This window comes from Salmo salar, chromosome 08 (genome assembly GCF_965601325.2).
Source record: "Salmo salar chromosome 08, fSalSal1, whole genome shotgun sequence".
NCBI classification, from domain to species: domain Eukaryota; kingdom Metazoa; phylum Chordata; class Actinopteri; order Salmoniformes; family Salmonidae; genus Salmo; species Salmo salar.
Window position 1 is genome coordinate 17,632,923 of NC_138298.1, and position 19,578 is coordinate 17,652,500.

Consider the following 19,578-nt stretch of genomic DNA (forward strand, 5'->3'; position numbering starts at 1 on the left):
CGGAGCATTAGCATATCATTAGCATAAATCTATTTGCATGCACATTCCTGAGTGTTGCATTCCTGCGGCTTAACCCTTTCCAAGACATCACCAGTGGAAAATGTGTGTTGTCAAGACAACTTGTTACACTGGTCCCATCGAAGTATTTGGTCCCATCCCCACGGTCCCATTCCCCATTCCAGACAAGCGGGACACATTTACACCGCCGCGTTAAATAGTTTTGTTATCGGCCGCTGTCGCTCTATGCAAGAACTGGGAGAAAAATATGCACCATTGCAAAATACAAAATATAGGCAGATAGGATGATGGGACAGTGACAGGGATAAAATATGATATGTCCCCAGATAATTCAATATCTACATAAACATGGCGAAATAATTATTGAGCGTAATAATAGAGAAAGTTTAACAACACTACATAACTTTAAAGGGACAATCTGTGATTGCTGTAATTCCATTTTTTTTTTTTTATTGGTGTCTATATTGAACTGGTAAAAGGTCATTGTGATACGAATAAGGGGGGGGGGGGGGGGGGGGGGGGGAATTACTCCATTAGGGTGTGGTGCCTCAACTTTTTGTAAAGGGCAACCTATAAGCCTATAGGCCTATACACTGGGTGTACAAAACATTATGAACACCTGCTCTTTCCATGACATAAACTGACCAGGTCAATATTAGGAAGGTGTTCTTAATGTTTTGTACACTCAGTGTATATCAGTGTTATAGCATATGTTATAGAATTATATTTTCTATTTCTGACTGTTATGGGTGAATCAGTGCATATTTCAGCTTTGTAAATAGGCCTGACGGATAGGCAACACGTGATTATCTAGAGACCTGCTGATTCTCACGCATAGATCAATAATAAAAGTAATAGACTAACAGCATTGTTTTTGTGGCTAGTGAAATAATCACATTGCTCTTCTCTCCTGCGGTTAAACATCAGCTGTAATCCTGCAAGGCATTATGGAGTCACACTACAGGGTACAAGACATTACCTTGAGTGAACTCTGGGCCAGGGGAAAAAACACCAGTTTTATTCATACAATTTCAATTGCTTGTCTGTTCTCTTTGGGCTAGGATGCAATTTGACACATTTTCTGTACAAATAATTGGAAAAGGTTTATCTCCCCTTCAAAAGGAACTATAGTGAGACAATCTATTTCTAGGAATACACAGACTGTGGATGTTTTTTTTTCTCAAACTTTTCCCAACCATTCTCAACCAATTGTTACCTTTTTGTTAACTTCTGTCCATGGCAATATGAATCCTTTTTACTTTATGAGAGAACCTTTGATCCCCCTGTAGGTGGGCCTTTTCAGAATAAAATTTCATTCTCTGATCAAAGCTGGGATATGTCTTTATCTCAGAGTCCGTGTGATGTAATTTTCAGATTTTCCTTTCCTTTCCTCTCCTCATCTCATCAGCCTCGCAGGCTGCTCATTCAGACCTGCATCGCAGGCTGCTCATTCAGACCAGGGAGGAGACGGAGAGGGCAGTCAGGTCAGAAGGGCATGGCTGGAAATATTGTTTGAAATTCAAGGGAGCAATGGAGTAATACAGAGAGGTAGATAGAGAGACAGGCAGAAGGGAGGAGAATAGATGGAAGACGGGTCAGTGTAGGGCAGGGCCGGAGTTATTGTTGATATGACATTCAAGAGAGGACATGAACAATAGAGAAGTTGAGAGACAGGTAGAGACAGAGCGGGAGGAGAGGAGATGGATGAGAGGTCCCAGTGGGCACAAACTGTTTGAATCAATGTTGTTTCAACGTAATTTGTCAACGTATTGCGACTTGGAATCTATGTGGATAATACATTGGATTTGCAAAAGGTCATCAATGTTATCTGTTGTTTTGAGGGTGAAATTTCAACCACAGAATTACACCATCATGGTAATCTCAATTATAGACAAACCCTTATATAATATGTTGAATTGGTACTTTTGAAATAGTGTTAGATCTTCAATGTTATATCCACTATCATAAAAAAACAATAGGCTGGGCAGCACCTCCTACTGTAGAGTTCATCTATCTACAGCTATCAATTTGGTCTCCCATCCAGGGTCTTAACCAGTCCTGCTTAACTTTGATATTTGTCACTGACTACTACCAATGTGCAGTCATGAGAATTATAATTGAGAGAGCTCTTCATAACTAAATAGATTCACTGTTGCTATCGAAGTCATTCCAAAGGGTAGGCTTAATAGAGCAAATGAAATCTAACCATAGTCTATAAGTCATTTAGGCCTATGTAACATTTGCGAAGTCATCAACGGCTATTGTTTCAATTCAACCCAGGTTTCAACTAAAAATAGACAATACATATAGAGAGGCCTAGGGCTGCAAGCTTTGGTTGATGTCAAATGTAATCTTAACTTGCCTATTAACTTGTTAACAAATTACATGTTGGATTCACGTCTCCAACGAAACCAAAACTAAAAGTTAAAGAATAGGATTAATCCAGTGGTTCAGATGGAACTATCAAAGCATTAGATACATCTCCTTTAATGTTGATATTTGGTAGTGTTATCAACAAAACACAATTCGATAGGACTTGGAAGTACTCTTCCCTGTGGAGTACTTCCTGATGATTTCATAGTCTAAAGTTAAGGCTATCTTACAAACTAATGTAACAGTTTTTTATTAAACCTTAAAATGAGTAACTAAACCATGGCCACATTTTGAGGTTACTGTAACTATAAAAGTCTTATTATGTAATCATAGAAAGTATGTATGTTCAAGACAGCATGCAAAGGTCGCAGGTCTGTGGAGATTTTCACAATATAAATATCTGTCACAGAATCTCGAACAGCATTGATCACTTGCAAATGTACTTTCAATGTATTCTCAACTACAATCCAGGTCATTTGGTTGTGGTATTAGATGAAGCGCAGTGATAAGACATTAAGTTGTATAAATGCAAAATATCTGACATTGTTTTCCCATTTGAACTTTGTTGTGCTTTTAAAATGTTGAGAGTGCGGTGATAACACATTTAGACAACAACTAAGAAAAAAATCGGACATTGTTTTTCAATTGGAATTTGGTTGTACTTTTAGATAGTTGAAAGCATAGTGATAAGACATTGGGAATTCAACAAACTTATGGCAGTCTTTTTGAGGGGGTGAATAAAGACTCATTGATCAACGTCTCAACCAAAAATGTCCACGTTAAAATGATGTGGTGAGACCAGTGGGGTGATAAATAAGACAGGAAGTTTGATAGATGTTGAAAGCAATAAATAGATCAAGAACAGTTGGAGAAGAAAGAGGGAGGAAGAGAGAATAGCTCAGGAAAGGGTGCCATTTCTGCAGTGCTGCTGACTACGCAATATGATGAAATAAATAATTCTCACATCGCTGCGGGTAAACATCTTTGTCTTTTCTCCAAACTCAATTTGGTAGATCAGGGACATTCCTGACCTTTTGATCAGATTTTCTGAACGGGCAGGAATCAAATTAGTAGAAAACCAGAACCTTCTACTTTCCTTCCATATCGTCTATCACATTTGATGAATGCCAGTAGATGCTCCTGAGAGGATGATGGCTCATTCCAGCCATTATTATGAGCTGTCCTCCCCTCGCCAGCCTCCACTGATGGATACTTCAGGGATGGTGACTGGCTGCCATCTTACTTTTGGTTGGAATAGCAATGCCCTACAAGTAAATCAAGTAAACACTTGAGTAAATGAGGGATACAAAGTCAGTTAAAAGCAGGTGCTACCACACAGGTGTGGTTCCTGAGTTAATTAAACAATTAACATTCCGTCATGCTTAGGGTCATGTATAAAAATGCCTAGTTGCCCATTATTTTGGCTACCATGGCTGAAAGAAGATATCTCAGTGACTTTGAAAGAGGGGTCTCAAAGGAGCATAGGGGGTTTAAAGGGTGTATATGTCTTAGTCACCAGATCTCCCAATTGAACACTGCTCTTTGACCTGGTAATGAGGACCACAATGGAAATAAGTCTTGTTAATTTATTCATTCATGCGGTCCTTTGTCCATCCATTCACTCATCCTATTTGTTAATTCATCCATCCTTTCACCCACCCATCCATTCAGTCATGATTTTATTTACCCATCAATCCATCCATATATCCTTCCATGCATTCACTCATCCATCCATTTCACCTGGTACAGCTCTTTCTGGGTGACCAGGGCATCCTGGGCGACTGTCAGGTACTCCTTCAACATCCTCTCCTGCTCCTTCCTCCACTCCGCCCGGGGGTCCTCTAGCTGGGTACTCTCTAGAGAGGGTAGAATGTCATCAATGAGATCTACTCCCATAAAAAAATGATGATGATGATAATACTTTATTTGTAGCCTCTTTTTGTGTCATACAGCTACAGCACGCCAGAACACTAATTCAGATATACAGGTAACTGCCAAAGTAATGGAAACACTTGAATAAATGAGGGATACAAAGTATATTGAAAGCAGGTAGTTCCACACAGGTGTGGTTCCTGAGTTAATTAAGCAATGAATATCCCATCATGCTTATGGTCATGTATAAAAATGCTGTGCAGGCTATTATTTGGGCCATTATTTTGGCTACCATGGCTATGCCCCCATAGGATGAAATATTCCCCCATCCACAGGACATGAGTGGTCACTGAATGGTTGGATGAGCATAATAAATATGTAAACCCTATGCCATGGCCGTCTCAGTCACCAGATCTCAACACAATTGAACACTTATGGGAGATTCTGGAGCGGCACCTGAGACAGCGTTTTCCAGCACCGTCAACAAAACACCAAATGATGGAATTTCTCATGGAAGAATGGTGTCGCATCCCTCTAATAGAGTTCCAGACACTTGTAGAATCTAAGCCAAGGCCCATTAAAGCTGTTCTGGCGGCCCGTGGTGGCCCAACGTCCTATTAAGACACTTCATGTTGGTGTTTCCTTTCATTTGGCAATTACCTGTACATTCTAACGAAGCAACAGACGCTTCTTTAAAGGTCACACAAAACCCTTTCAAGAATTCCATTTTAAACCACCAAGACAGAGAGATACAGTATCTTCCATTCATTTCAATATTTCCAGGAAAATACAGATAAACACTTGTTCATCAGTTTTCTCTGAGTTCTCCATAGACTTCATTGTGTGGTGGTGGTGAAGCTTTAGCTGCTAAGCACATTTCTGGAGAGTTAGGTCAGTGGGCTCTCCGCTCTACTTGTGGTTTAACACGAGAATTCCGCAGCATTCTTGTCGTCGGTAGTCATGTGCTACATCCCAAATAGAACCCTATTCCGTACATAGTGAGATAATGTATGGGCCCCTGGTCAAAAGTAGTGCACTATATAGGGAATAGGGTGCCATTTGACATTCAGACATGGCTTTCTTCAGATGCTACCTCTGGTTCAATCCTTTACCACTATTAGCTAAGCTGCTAAAATTGCTCTAATGGTAAGTAGAGCTTTGATGTTGCTGAGAGCAGTTCCACCCGTCTTTCCCCACTTAAATCATTCCCCCCCCCCGCCTCCCCTTCAAAGCCAAAGTCATCTCAAAGTTACCTGTTTAATCCCCTAAACTCACTGTATCTGTAAAACATTCCATTGAACAATTCTACTACAGCAGAATTGGCTAGATCGTACTCAAACTGACTAGAATACAATAGCAAGTTGCATAATGATTACATCTATTTTAGCAGTAATCTGTCACACTATACATTGACATAGGATATCGCTCAAGCACTTTTACAGATACGGACACCTATGGTACAGTGCTAAGACATGACGTCAGGGGTTAAGGTATGAAATAATTGGACTGAAGTTGATACCTTTGTTACCCTTCTGGAAGTCTCGTTCCCATCCGATGCCTGTGTGTAAATCTGGCCAAGTGAAACTACCTTTTTGGACCAGTCAGTCAAACACCATTTTGGCTGTGACTCTTGAGAAGGGCACCATCGTGAGTTTGTGACATGGTCAACACGAGGAAGAAGGAAACATCTTTGGTGAAAATAGAGCCTGCATCAAAGAGAGAGAGAGAGAGGAGAGAGAGAAAAAGTTAGTTGTCAATACACTCCCTATTCAACTCAAACAAACAAACAAACTTCTGAAATACATATTTACGTAATCAACTACAGCATGACTGATGCATTCCTTAGGAAAAAGCCATTTTAATCTTAATCGGTTTAGCAACAGTGGAATTCAATGCATCTGGCCAATATCTCTTGGAGATCCATTCCTCCTGAAAGTGGCAGAAGGGGGGAGGGAGAGGGGCAGAGAGAGAGAGAGAGAGAGAGAGAGAGAGAGTGTGCGTACTACAGCAGCCAGATGTATGACCTGTTGCCACAAGAAAAGAGCAACCAGTGAAGAACAAACACCATTGTAAATACAACCCATATTTATGTTTATTTATTTTCCATTTTGTACTTTAGACATAATATGACATTTGAAATGTCTTTATTCTTTTGTAACTTCTGTGAGTGTAATGTTTACTGTTTATTTTTATTGTTTATTTCACTTTTGTTTATTATCTACTTCACTTTCTTTGGCAATGTTAACATATGTTTCCCATGCCAATAAAGCCCTTGAATTGAATTGAGAGAGAGGCCCATACCATATGCCAGACCAACTGAGCATCGGGCCTATTACCCACAATGCAGTAGGTAATTTCCATAAAAGGACCCATGAGCACCAACATGAGAAGTTCATAGGAGTGAATTTCAAGGGAAATGTTCTTGTTACTTACAACGTCATGCTAATCACATTAGCTCAACCGTCCCGCAGGGGGGTCATCGCTCCCGTAGAGGTTAAAGGTATTAGAAGTACATCAAAACACAATAATGTTGAAGTAAAGTCCACCTGCCAACTAATGTCAACCCATATTTCATTTGGGATAAATTATTTGCCGTCTGCAAGTTTAAGAAACAATGCCTTGTGCTTTGAAATTCCTTTACCAAACACCCACTTCCTGTATCTTTAAGATGTTTTCTAATTTCAAGGCACAAGGCAAAGTTCACAGAAGTAACAAGTAAAGATAGACATACCAATTAGCTAGTGTTTTTACTGATATACATTTTTGCTCATGAATTATTAAGTGATTAAAACTCGTAATTCTGTTACCAAATCTGTAACGGAATTACTGCAATTGAATTGGCTACAATGGGAAATCATAGTAGCCACAAACCATAGCTAGGTCACTTGCTACTGTCTTCCCTTCCACTGGCATACTGTTGTGTTCAGATCCAGTTAATTTGACCTCTCCTGGAACTTACCGACACCCATCCTCGCTTTCCATTTACTGTAACCAGCTTCTGCACCCACTGAGCACCGACCAACACCGGACGTCCATGGACGTTGAAAAGTAGGTGAAATTTGGTCAGTCCGCCCTGGCCTTAATTTCATCATCCACAGACATCGTTTTTTTAGTCCGGACCGGTTTATTTCAACATCCCCAGACCAAATCTGAACCAATCATAGACGTCTATGTTTCATAAGTTTGGAAAGCACAGTACAGTACAGTGAAGCACAGTAGAGTACAGTAGAGTGCAGTACAGTCAAGTAAAGAAAAGTAGAGTGTAGTTCAGTACAGTAGCACTACAGTAAAGTAGAGTTCATTACAGTACAGTAGAGCACAATAGAGTAGAGTACAGTACAGTACTATAATGTACTGTACTGAACTATACTCTACTCCAGTGGTTCCCAACCAGGGGTACCAGGACCCCTGGGGGTATTTGGCCTATCCACATGTGGTACATGAGAAGACTCATGAGACCATAAGCCTACTGGTAAAATGCACATGAGGGGGTAAATCAGGGTTACTCTGGGCAGAGCAAAATAGTTGGTGGTACAGTAACCAAAAAGGTTGGGAACCACTGCTCTACTCTACTGTCCTGTACTGAATTCTACTATACTGTACTCTCCTGTGCTGTACTGAATTCTACTATACTGTACTCTCCTGTGCTGTACTGAATTCTACTATACTGTACTCTCCTGTGCTGTACTGTGATGTCCAAACTTGTGAAACATTAGACGTCTATGATTGGTTCAGATTTGGTCTGGTCCGGACCAACCAAATCTGTAGGCCGTCATTGTAAATAAGAATTTGTTCTTAACTGACTTGCCTAGTTAAATAAAGGTTAAAAACAAAAAAACAAATGTGGTCTTGTTTGGGGGCAGAACTCATTGAATAATAGTCCGTTTGTAGAATAATAGTCATATATGCAAAGGAAGATATTGTATATTTCTCCCTTTGTGTACCTATTCAGGATACATCACCATGCAGAATGACATTCATATCTTTAATTATGAATTTCTGTGTAGTGCAGATCAGGGACCCATGATGTAATTCTGTTACCGTAATTCAGTTACCAGTGGAAATCCACTTCACTTACTGTAGTTCAATAACCAAAATATATTCTTTCAAAGTCAAGGTGTCATGTCACAGCTGACACCCCATTCTTTCTGCAGACATCTTTGAATCTTAATCCAGAGCAGATATTTAACATCGTTTTTGGAAAATTTAGCTGCATAAAAAAAATAAGGGAGATTGGACCATAATTCTATTCCCAAACTTGACATCTGCATCAAGGAAGAACAGTTACAGTAACACCTCTGGCTCTCTGTGACGACACACAAAGCCACACAGCTAACTCCTTGTTTTGTCTGTGGTTTTAATAAGACACATGACTGCCACGTAGTGGCCGGGGAGGATATATTATGTACCTCGCTTTACTGTTTTTTGGTCGTATGCAGCAATTCTGAATGAATCTTCAGTTTACAGTGGCAGAGAGCACACATTTCGCAGGTTATACATATTGTTCACGGAAGTCCACCTTGGAAGACGAAGTTTGGCATGCTCTACAGATGATGGTTCAACAAGACAACCACATGTACTTACACATTCACTTATATAGGCTGGGCGGTTGGACCTCATTACAATTTCCAGCGTGGGAGATTTTCATGCTTGTGCTGTGTCCTACGTCCGCGTCTTTCTTTTCCCCCAACGCAGTTATTAAGCCAAAACCAACGCCCCCCCCCCCCCCCCCAATGTTTGGTAACATTTGCCCATGTATTTATTTTCAGAGTTTTAATGAGTTGTAAAGATGTCTCAGAGAACTCTGCTGAACTCACTCAATTGAAGGTCAGCAAACCTAGGCTACTTAACCTTACTAGCTCGGGAATTTGAAGCTGCTATATTATCAGTAGTAGTCTATTATCAGGTAAAATAATATGCTTATTATTCATAATTTCTCAAATGTTGATTAGCTAATCATTCAGTTGAATACACAATGCTACAGCCATTGAATCTGTCTTTGAGCGTTAATGGACGTTAAATGGCTCACTCGGTCCACGACGTTATGTTATTATATTTTCAACCTTGAAATACGGGGAAACGTTATTAATCAGTGGCTGAAATTAGGCGCTAGGTGATATTCACTTCCAGACTTGGAGAGCGCTCAACGCGTTGTAGAACAGCCCTCTGAATAACAAGGCGTGGGTTTGGTTCAACTGTGTTGGGAAAAAGAAAGGCGACCTACGCATCATCTGTACAGTATCAGCTTGGCAGCTTGCTAGCACAGAAGCAAAGATGAGCCAAGAAATTAAGAACGAGGCATCCCAACTGAATGGGTAACTTTTATGGTTTCACTTTGAAGTTAGCAGCGAATTGTCAGTTGTTTGGTTGCATGCGTTTTACAGTAGTACTAGCTAGCTAGGCTAAGTAGTAGTAGCTAGCTAGCTCCTTCAAGTTCTCTGATAGCAACACACAACTTCAATAAATAAACATAGATCGCGTTTGTTGTTAGCAGCATATTCAGAAAGTCATTAGCAATGTAGCTAGTAAGATAGATAGATAGATAGCTCGCTAGCTAAATTACAGTACAGTATATTGAAATTAGGTCACATGTAAGGTAGTGTATGCGATGTGAAATGGCTAGTAGTTAGCGGTGGTGCGCGCTAATAGCGTTTCAATCAGTGACGTCAATCGCTCTGAGACTTGAAGTAGGGTTTCCCCTTGCGTTGCAAGGGCTGCGGCTTTTGCGGCGCGATGGGTAACGATGCTTCGTGGGTGCCAGTTGTTGATGTGTGCAAGGGTCCCTAGTTCGAGCCCGGGTTGGGGCGAAGAGAGGGACGGAACCTACACTAGGCACTTAGCTATAATATACTGCTCAAAAAAATAAAGGGAACACTTAAACAACACATCCTAGATCTGAATGAAAGAAATAATCTTATTAAATACTTTTTTCTTTACATAGTTGAATGTGCTGACAACAAAATCACACAAAAATAATCAATGGAAATCCAATTTATCAACCCATGGAGGTCTGGATTTGGAGTCACACTCAGAATTAAAGTGGAAAACCACACTACAGGCTGATCCAACTTCGATGTAATGTCCTTAAAACAAGTCAAAATGAGGCTCAGTAGTGTGTGTGGCCTCCACATGCCTCCACGTGCCTGTATGACCTCCCTACAACGCCTGGGCATGCTCCTGATGAGGTGGCGGATGGTCTCCTGAGGGATCTCCTCCCAGACCTGGACTAAAGCATCCGCCAACTCCTGGACAGTCTGTGGTGCAACGTGGCGTTGGTGGATGGAGCGAGACATGATGTCCCAGATGTGCTCAATTGGATTCAGGTCTGGGGAACGGGCGGGCCAGTCCATAGCATCAATGCCTTCCTCTTGCAGGAACTGCTGACACACTCCATCCACATGAGGTCTAGTATTGTCTTGTATTAGGAGGAACCCAGGGCCAACCGCACCAGCATATGGTCTCATAAGGGGTCTGAGGATCTCATCTCGGTACCTAATGGCAGTCAGGCTACCTCTGGCGAGCACATGGAGGGCTGTGCGGCCCCCCCAAAGAAATGCCACCCCACACCATGACTGACCCACCGCCAAACCGGTCATGCTGGAGGATGTTGCAAGCAGCAGAACGTTCTCCACGGCGTCTCCAGACTCTGTCACGTCTGTCACATGTGCTCAGTGTGAACCTGCTTTCATCTGTGAAGCGCACAGGGCGCCAGTGGCGAATTTGCCAATCTTGGTGTTCTCTGGCAAATGCCAAACGTCCTGCACGGTGTTGGGCTGTAAGCACAACCCCCACCTGTGGACGTCGGGCCCTCATACCACCCTCATGGAGTCTGTTTCTGACCGTTTGAGCAGACACATGCACATTTGTGGCCTGCTGGAGGTCATTTTGCAGGGCTCTGGCAGTGCTCCTCCTTGCACAAAGGCGGAGGTAGCGGTCCTGCTGTTGGGTTGTAGCCCTCCTATGGCCTCCTCCACGTCTCCTGATGTACTGGCCTGTCTCCTGGTAGCGCCTCCATGCTCTGGACACTACGCTGACAGACACAGCAAACCTTCTTGCCACAGCTCGCATTGATGTGCCATCCTGGATGAGCTGCACTAACTGAGCCACTTGTGTGGGTTGTAGACTCCGTCTCATGCTACCACTAGAGTGAAAGCACCGCCAGCATTCAAAAGTGACCAAAACATCAGCCAGGAAGCATAGGAACTGAGAAGTGGTCTGTGGTCCCCACCTGCAGAACCACTCCTTTATTGGGGGTGTCTTGCTAATTGCCTATAATTTCCACCTGTTATCTATTCCATTTGCACAACAGCATGTGAAATGTATTGTCAATCAGTGTTGCTTCCTAAGTGGACAGTTTGATTTCACAGAAGTGTGATTGACTTGGAGTTACATTCTGTTGTTTAAGTGTTCCCTTTATTTTTTTGAGCAGTGTATATACCTACCGACAAACTAACTTCATTGGGATCAAGGCATTTAGTGAGAGTTGAGGGGAAAGTGTGTGTGGGAGGGTTGGCAGCTTCAACAGTCGTGTGTGTGTGTGGACACAGTCAGAAAAATGATTTTCACATCTTAGAAACCACTGTAGCTGTCCTCATTCTCATGATAAAATATAATCTATCCTCTTCAGACATTATTTTTTTTATATTTAGCATCAGGTAATATCTTTCCTACTCCCCTTAGTTCCCGATCCCATCTTGGTGAAAGACATGGGAATGGGATGTGTAAGATGTAGAATACGGATCCTGCATAAGTCATGACACACACACACACAGAGTTTCTCTTCAGCTGAAAATAGTACAACATGAATACGTGGCCCTCAAAAAGGTGTGTGTCCCCCGTTCATCCTTATTTGAGGGTGTGCCCATGGAATGGCAGCAGTGTTGGCACAGGGCATAAGCTAACGAGCAGGAGGGCAATGAGGACAAACACACACATCCCACACACACTGCTCCCAGTCCCAACCACACTGTCACTCTGACTCTGTGTCAAATGTCAAACACGAGGAGCACTCTAGCTCAACCAGTAACATGCCCTCAACTGTCTCGCACACACCTGGAGGGGTTCCCGTCGCCCAGCAGAGTGCCAGGGGCCCAGAAAGGTTAAGGGGACCTGGGCCAATTCCTATGGCCCCTGGCCCTCTTCACCACCCCTTTTAGCTGGCTGAGGGCCCACTTTGGCTGTTTTGATCCCCCAAAATGAGCCGGTGCCTCCCAGGGCCTTTCTACAAGCTCGATAACAGTCTCTTTGCACTGTGATTTCACGCTGTTATGAAGGCTTGAGTTCCAGATGTGGTTGATTGAAATCTGGATGGCATTTTGAGACTGGTTGCATCAGGTTTAGCCTTCATCGTAGATATTTTTCAGTGTATGGCACACCGCTGCTCTGTTTATTTTTACTAGTTCAGCCTTCGAATGGATTCAACTCTCCACCCTGCTTACACTTGTATCACCTTCATTGATGTGAAGAATGCTTTGGCTGAAGGCCTATACCTTTTCCATATTAATCCTCAGCCTGAACTCTTTAGGCTGCCTTCAGAGTAACTGTTGCTTGCCATCGCGTTGACAGTTTGGTCATGTTCTTCTGACCAAGCTCTGCGTTTGCATTCTCATCATTGCTGTGAAGAATGCTGAGGCTGAAGGCTAGGCATATAGGCCGGCCTATTCCATATCAACTCTGAACTGGTTGCAACCATAAATGTCCTATTAAATTCCTAATTCTGTGGTAGCAGCCATAGGGTGCATGTATGGAGTTGACAGTTTGGTCACGTACCTCTGACCTTTCCATCCCCACGCAACATGCACGTTGGCAAACTTGGCATTCCGAGGTGCCTTCCTGCCTTCCCTAATACCACTCACTATGTCGACCGTCCCTTTCGGACAGGCTTTCTGCACTTTCACTAAACCAGGTAGCCTAATGCCTTCATTTTCAAAACTCTGTTCCCAGATAGAGCCTACGATGTAGGGCCGAGTATAGCCACGAAAGTCCTATTTTTGACGTGCTGCTTGGAAGCGCGATGATAGCCTAATCCTCCCGCTCATTAAGCCAATAAGGAATGGGCATGTTCGGGAATAATAAACCCCAGAAGGGAGAACGCCCGGGAAGCATTATCCCATGGCATGTTATCTCTTTTCCCAGCAGCTGTACGGCTGAAAATCCTGTTTAGGAAGGCTGGCCACCGTTCTGCAGAGAGTAGGACCTCTGATATGACAATCTGGTGCCTGGGAAAGCCAGTAGAGCCCAGGGGAGCGAACACACTCATCTGCATCTCATTTAAAGGACTAATGTCCTGGAGGGAAGGGTGACTGTGAGACCACAGCAACAGCTGGCATTGGAGTAGCGTAGGAGAACCGTAGAATTACAATGAATTGAACTTGAGCGGCATGGGATTCGGCACTGGAACGTCTGACTCTTCTAGTCATTGTAATTCTATGTCAGCATTTAAACATATGGCAATATGAAGATTCCAGGGTTCTGAAAGACCGCATGAACACCACCAGGTGTCAGGTCTCAGGTGGGGCGATTGTTAAGGTTCAAGGCTGGTGCGGTGATGCTTTAATGAATGATGAGAAGGAGGACCCATCTGCACAAATTGACAACAGAAGTCGTTTAAGCTGCCAAAGCTTCCCCGGAGACCAGTGCTTAATTAGATGTATCAAGGAAGAGTCAGATGCTCTCCCTAAAAAGCTGGACCAGATTGAAAGTCTGCATTGGAAGGTGGAGGCCTACTCAACTGAAAATGTGTTTCGATTCATGTTTTATGATTCATTTCATGTATTATTCCTCTCATCTTGCTTTATTAAACATTTGAACAAATCAAATCGCTACATCAACTGTGAATGATTTTACAACAGCCCCTCTTGACTAGATTCTCTCGGCCTAATTAAATACAAATGCCACATCATTTGATCAAGCTGCAATGAAAAGGCGCACACAAGTAGTTTCTTTTGCCTTCTGAGCGTTGACGGCCCCTCTGCCCTATGATGTGCGCCACTTAATGCGTCCGAACGCCTGGAAATGCCACTTTAAAGTTTGTCCCCGTTTGACAGTCTTGCTCCGCATGCTGGCAACCATTAGCCAATTTGAAACGTAGGGACAAGATATCTCCGTCTGAGCTGTGGAGGAGTTCAGTGTCAGACTCCGAACGCATCCCTCTTTCTCCCTCCATCTCTTTCTCTGATCCCTTCATTTCTTTCGAGTCCAGTCGTGTCTGCGGGGGGGTATAGGCGAAAGACGTCACCGATCTTGTCATTGTAGACAGGCAGACGTGGTGCGTTGCCGGACAGCAATGGGTCTCGATTGGCCCTATTGCCCTAGGTTGGCACTCTTTCATTTCTTTGTCGTGTGCCAGCCAGGTGGGTAGGGTTTAATTGCCAGGTCGAAACGCATGGCCGAGAGATCACACTCCAAACTGTGGAGGAGCTCAAAGTATCCCTTCCTCTTCTGCCGTCGCTGTGTCTTTGAATCCACTTTAGAGAGTGCTTTGTAGACAGGCAGACATGGTATCTAGGCCTAGATCTATGGCACGATCCGCCCTAGGTTGGCGTGACAGCCAGATGGGTAGTGTTTAATTGCTGGGTACTGCTGCTTCAGTTTCCAATGTGCTCCAGCCTGACCCAGTGGGACTTTCTGCGACTGTACCCATAATAGCTCCCGGTTCCTGTGTCTGGATCCGTAATGGCGGGTGAGTGGCCTGGAGCACAGCAGTGAAGAGAGGATATAATGGTTTTCAAAATGCGAAGAAGGTAAGCTGGGATAGTGAGGGCTCTAGACAGGGGTGTTGTAATTATAAGGAGTGGGCGTCTGTTCTCCGTGGGGTTAAGACCCAGGTTTGAAGCCCTTTGAATCGATGTGTGTGAAGTGTCTGTCTGAACTTGTCCGTGTGTGTTGGCGTTCACGCCGGCATGCGTGTTCCTTTGTAAAGCAAGAGGACGGAGACCGAGACTACATCATGCTGCCCTCAAGTGTAACACGCGACCGCTGCCCCTGACTTCTCCTTTTTGACCAACGAGCCTTTCGAAGATTTTATTTTTGTTTTACTCCATCCATCCCTCCCTACCTTGTCACTTTCCTTCTATTGTCTTCTCTTATGCCTATGACTCACCCGTTCTCCATCCCTCATCCTCCCTCCTTTTGTCTTCTCCTTCTCCCCTTCTCTCCTCTATTTCTCTTCCTCACCTTTCTTTCGACCATTTTTCTGACCTCCATTTTCTTTTGTCTCCTTGTTTTTGTCTCCCCTTCTACCCCCCCATTCTGACCTTTTCTCCGTTTTCTTTCTCTCCATCCATCTCTTTCTCCTTTCTTCCCCTCCATTAGGACCCCGGCCTCTGATTCTGCTCAGACGAAAAAGCGTGAGGACTACCTGGAGTGGCCTGACTATTTCATGGCCGTAGCCTTCCTGTCAGCTCAGAGAAGCAAGGATCCCAGCTCACAGGTAAACGCACACACACACACACACACACACACACACACACACACACACACACACACACACACACACACAGCTCAAAGAAGCATTCGAGATCCTTGGTAACAACATCAGCACCCCCTACCCCACCTCTTCATTGATCCTGACCCCCACAGCCCTCCAACCCGCTTTCTCTCCCTTTCTCCCTCCACCACGGCTGTGCAAGGCGTCCACAGCCCCGCCTGTTATTAAATATTAATCCAGATGCCAGGCCCTTCGCCCTCAATAAGGCCCCCCTGCCTTTCTGATCAGGCCCTGGCACGGACGCCACTCATTGACGCTGCCGGTCAAGATGGCGGCGGGTATTTGATTGAGTTCCCAGAGTTCCCCGGCTGTGGGGCAAGCACCCGGTTTGACGGTGGGGGGTGATTCAAGCGGTCGGGGGCCTTAGCCCTTGTCTGCCTTAGTCAGGGATTGGTTGTCTGGTGTAGGCCTGTTAGATCCAAGTTGGATGTCAGTTTTGATTTGTTTCGACACCTATACCCCCTGTCTGTACTGTGCTGTCTAGTTTGATGATCGACCTAGAGCTTGTTTTGAAATGGATTTCTGACCCACAGAAGTGGATGGAGGGAGAGTGAGGGATATTGGAGAAATGGAGGGGGGAAAATGGCTACAGGGCAGAGATTTTCAATACTTTTTTAATGGTTCCTAAAGTATTTGGTCAAAGAGAGATGTCTTGTGGGAAATCTGGACTATGCAGGGTTTATTAGGGAATTTTTAATTATTCGATACAGCTGTATGAAAGTGTATGTGCATTGTGCACGTTAGTGTGTGTGTGAGTACAAAAGTCTCTCGCCCTAGCCTCGCCCCCTGTCACTCGAGCGCATTTGTTGTTGCTCGACCACGAAACACTTGCATTCAGTAATATAAATCCACAAGCATTCTATAATTACACTATTAGTTTTTTTCTTACATCTGCAAACAGCTAGTCTGTCTTTACTTAGCAAGTTGCCACTAAATCGTGTTAACATCTAATGCTAATTGCTAGTTATAGCTAGCTAATAAATGTATTGAGTCAGTGCAAACATAGCTAGCTATACAGCCCGATACCAGTGACGGTTTAGGCCTAAATCAGCATGTTTTTTGTGCAATATGCTTCTAAACCAAAGAGTATTAGGCGAAGCATGAATATGTTAGCTACATGAAGTAGCGAAGAAAAAACAACATTTCATGTAGCCAAATTTCTCATCGAATCACAGCCTACTTTGCCGAACGGGTGAGGATTTAGCACTGTCGTTGCACCAAACCTAACCATAAACATCAAGGCCTTTCTTTAAAATCAGTACACAAGTATATATTTTTAAACCTGCATATTTAGTTAATATTGCCTGCTAACATGAAGTTCTTATAATTAGGGAAATTGTGTCACTTCTCTTGCGTTCTGTGCAAGCAGTCAGAGTATATGCAGCAGTTTGGGCCGCCTGGCTCGTTGCGAACTGTGTGAAGTCCATTTATTCCTAACAAAGACCGTAATTAATTTGCCAGAATTGTACATAATTATGACATAACATTGAAGGTTGTATAATGTAACAGCAATATTTAGACTTAGGGATACCACCCCGTTAGGTAAAATACGGAACAGTTCCGTATTTCACTGAAAGAATAAACATTTTGTTTTCGAAATGTTCGTTTCCGGATTCGACCATATTAATGACCAAAGGCTCGTATTTCTGTGTTATTATGTTATAATTAAGTCTATGATTTGATAGAGCAGTCTGACTGAGCGATGGTAGGCAGCAGCAGGCTCGTAAGCATTCATTCAAACAGCACTTTTGTGCGTTTGCCAGCAGCTCTTCGCAATGCTTCAAGCATTGAGCTGTTTATGACTTCAAGCCTATCAACTCCCGAGATTAGGCTGGTGTAACCGATGTGAAATGGCTAGCTAGTTAGCGGGGTGCGCGCTAATAGCGTTTCAAACGTCACTCGCCCTGAGACTTGGAGTAGTTGTTCCCCTTGCTCTGCAAGGGCCGCGGCTTGTGTGGAGCGATGGGTAACGATGCTTCGAGGGTGGCTGTTGTCGATGTGTTCCTGGTTCGAGCCCAGGTAGGGGGCGAGGAGAGGGACGGAAGCTATACTGTTACATTGGCAATACTAAAATGCCTATAAGAACATCCAATAGTCAACGGTATATGAAATACAAATGGTATAGAGAGAAATAGTCCTATAATAACCTCAACCTAAAACTTCTTACCTGGGAATATTGAAGACTCATGTTAAAAGGAACCACTAGCTTTCATATGTTCTCATGTTCTGAGCAAGGAACTTAAACGTTAGCTTTTTTACATGGCACATATTGCACTTTTACTTTCTTCTCCAACACTTTGTTTTTGCATTATTTAAACCAAATTGAACATGTTTCATTATTTATTTGAGGCTAAATTGATCTGATTGATGTATTATATTTAGTTAAAATAAGTGTTCATTCAGTATTGTTGTAATTGTCATTATTACAAATACAGTGGGTTTTTAAATCGGCCGATTAATCGGCATCGGCCTTTTTTGGCCCTCCAATAATCGGTATCGTATCGGCGTTGAAAAACCATAATCGGTCGACCTCTAGTCAAAACATATAGATTCAAGGGTTGTAAAGATGGGGAGAGGTTTGTCCGTGATAGATGCTCTGCTTTTTTGACACCACATTCCACAAAGCAAGTCCTGCAGGCTCTAGTTTTGTCAATCTGAATTGTTGTCCAGTTACGTGGTTGAGTGCTGCAAAGAAAGATCTAGTTAAGCTGCAGCTGGCCCAGAACAGGTCGGCACGCCTTGCTCTTCATTGTAATCAGAGGGCTGATATAAATACTATGCATGCCCTCTTGGCTAAGAATTGAGGAGACTGACTGAATCACTTCTTCTTCTTTCTATAAGAAACATTGTTGAAAATCTCAAATTGTTTGCATAGTCAACTTACGCACAGCTCTGACACACACACACACACACACACACACACACACACACACACACACACACACACCCCACCAGACATGCCACCAGGGGTCTTTTCAGTCTCCAAATCCAGAACAAATTCAAGAAAGTGTACAGTATTATATAGAGCCATTATTGCATGGAACTCTGATCCATCTCATATTGCTCAAATTAAGAGCAAACCTGGTTTCAAAAACAGATAAAGCAACATCTCACGGCACAACGCCTCTCCCATATTTGACCTAGATAGTTTGTGTCTGTATTAATATGTAGGCTACGTGTGCCTTTACATTTTCTTTTATGTAGTTCTCTCCTTGAGCTGTTCTTGTCTATTAATGTTCTGTGTTATGTCGTGCTTCATGTTTTGTGTGGACCCCAGGAAGAATAGCTGCTGCTTTTGCAACAGCTAATGGGGATCCTAATGAAATACCGTCAAACATTAGAAAAATACCATGATATGCTGGCCATATCGCCCAGCCCTCGATGAGAGCTGGCACTGCTCCTCTGTGATAAGCTCAACCCCAGGGGAAGGAATGGGGACAGAGGGGGGAGAGACCAGTGGGGCACAGCAGGGGGTCTATGGATCCAGTAATCCTCACTCCATCTCTCTCTATCCAGGTGCCCACTGACTCCACATCTGCTGCTGGGAGTAAGTGCCTTCAGAAAGTATTCACACCCCTTGACTTGTTCCACATGTTATTGTGTTAAAGCCTGAATTCAAACTGGATTTAATTGATTTTTTTTCTCTCACCTATCTACACACTATCCCATAATGACAAAGTGGAAAATTCAATTTCTTTTTATCACAAACTCCCTAGTCCCTGCCGATGACCAGCATACCCATAACATGATGCAGCCACCACCATGCTTGAAAATATGAAGTGGTACTCAGAGATATTGAATTTGCCCCAAACATAACGCTTTATATT

At 43.3% G+C, this 19,578-nt stretch overlaps 1 protein-coding gene across 1 annotated transcript in view; it reads left to right on the forward strand.

The window, feature by feature from the left end:
- The first annotated feature begins 9,362 nt into the window (after window positions 1-9,362).
- Window positions 9,363-19,578, forward strand: part of LOC106610063 (deoxycytidylate deaminase) — a 49,320-nt gene continuing 39,104 nt past the window's right edge. Inside the window, exons 1-2 of the mRNA XM_014209192.3 lie at window positions 9,363-9,578; window positions 15,577-15,694. Coding sequence (XP_014064667.1) covers window positions 9,538-9,578; window positions 15,577-15,694 — 159 coding nt within the window. The 5' untranslated portion in view covers window positions 9,363-9,537. The remainder of the gene's footprint in view (window positions 9,579-15,576; window positions 15,695-19,578) is intronic.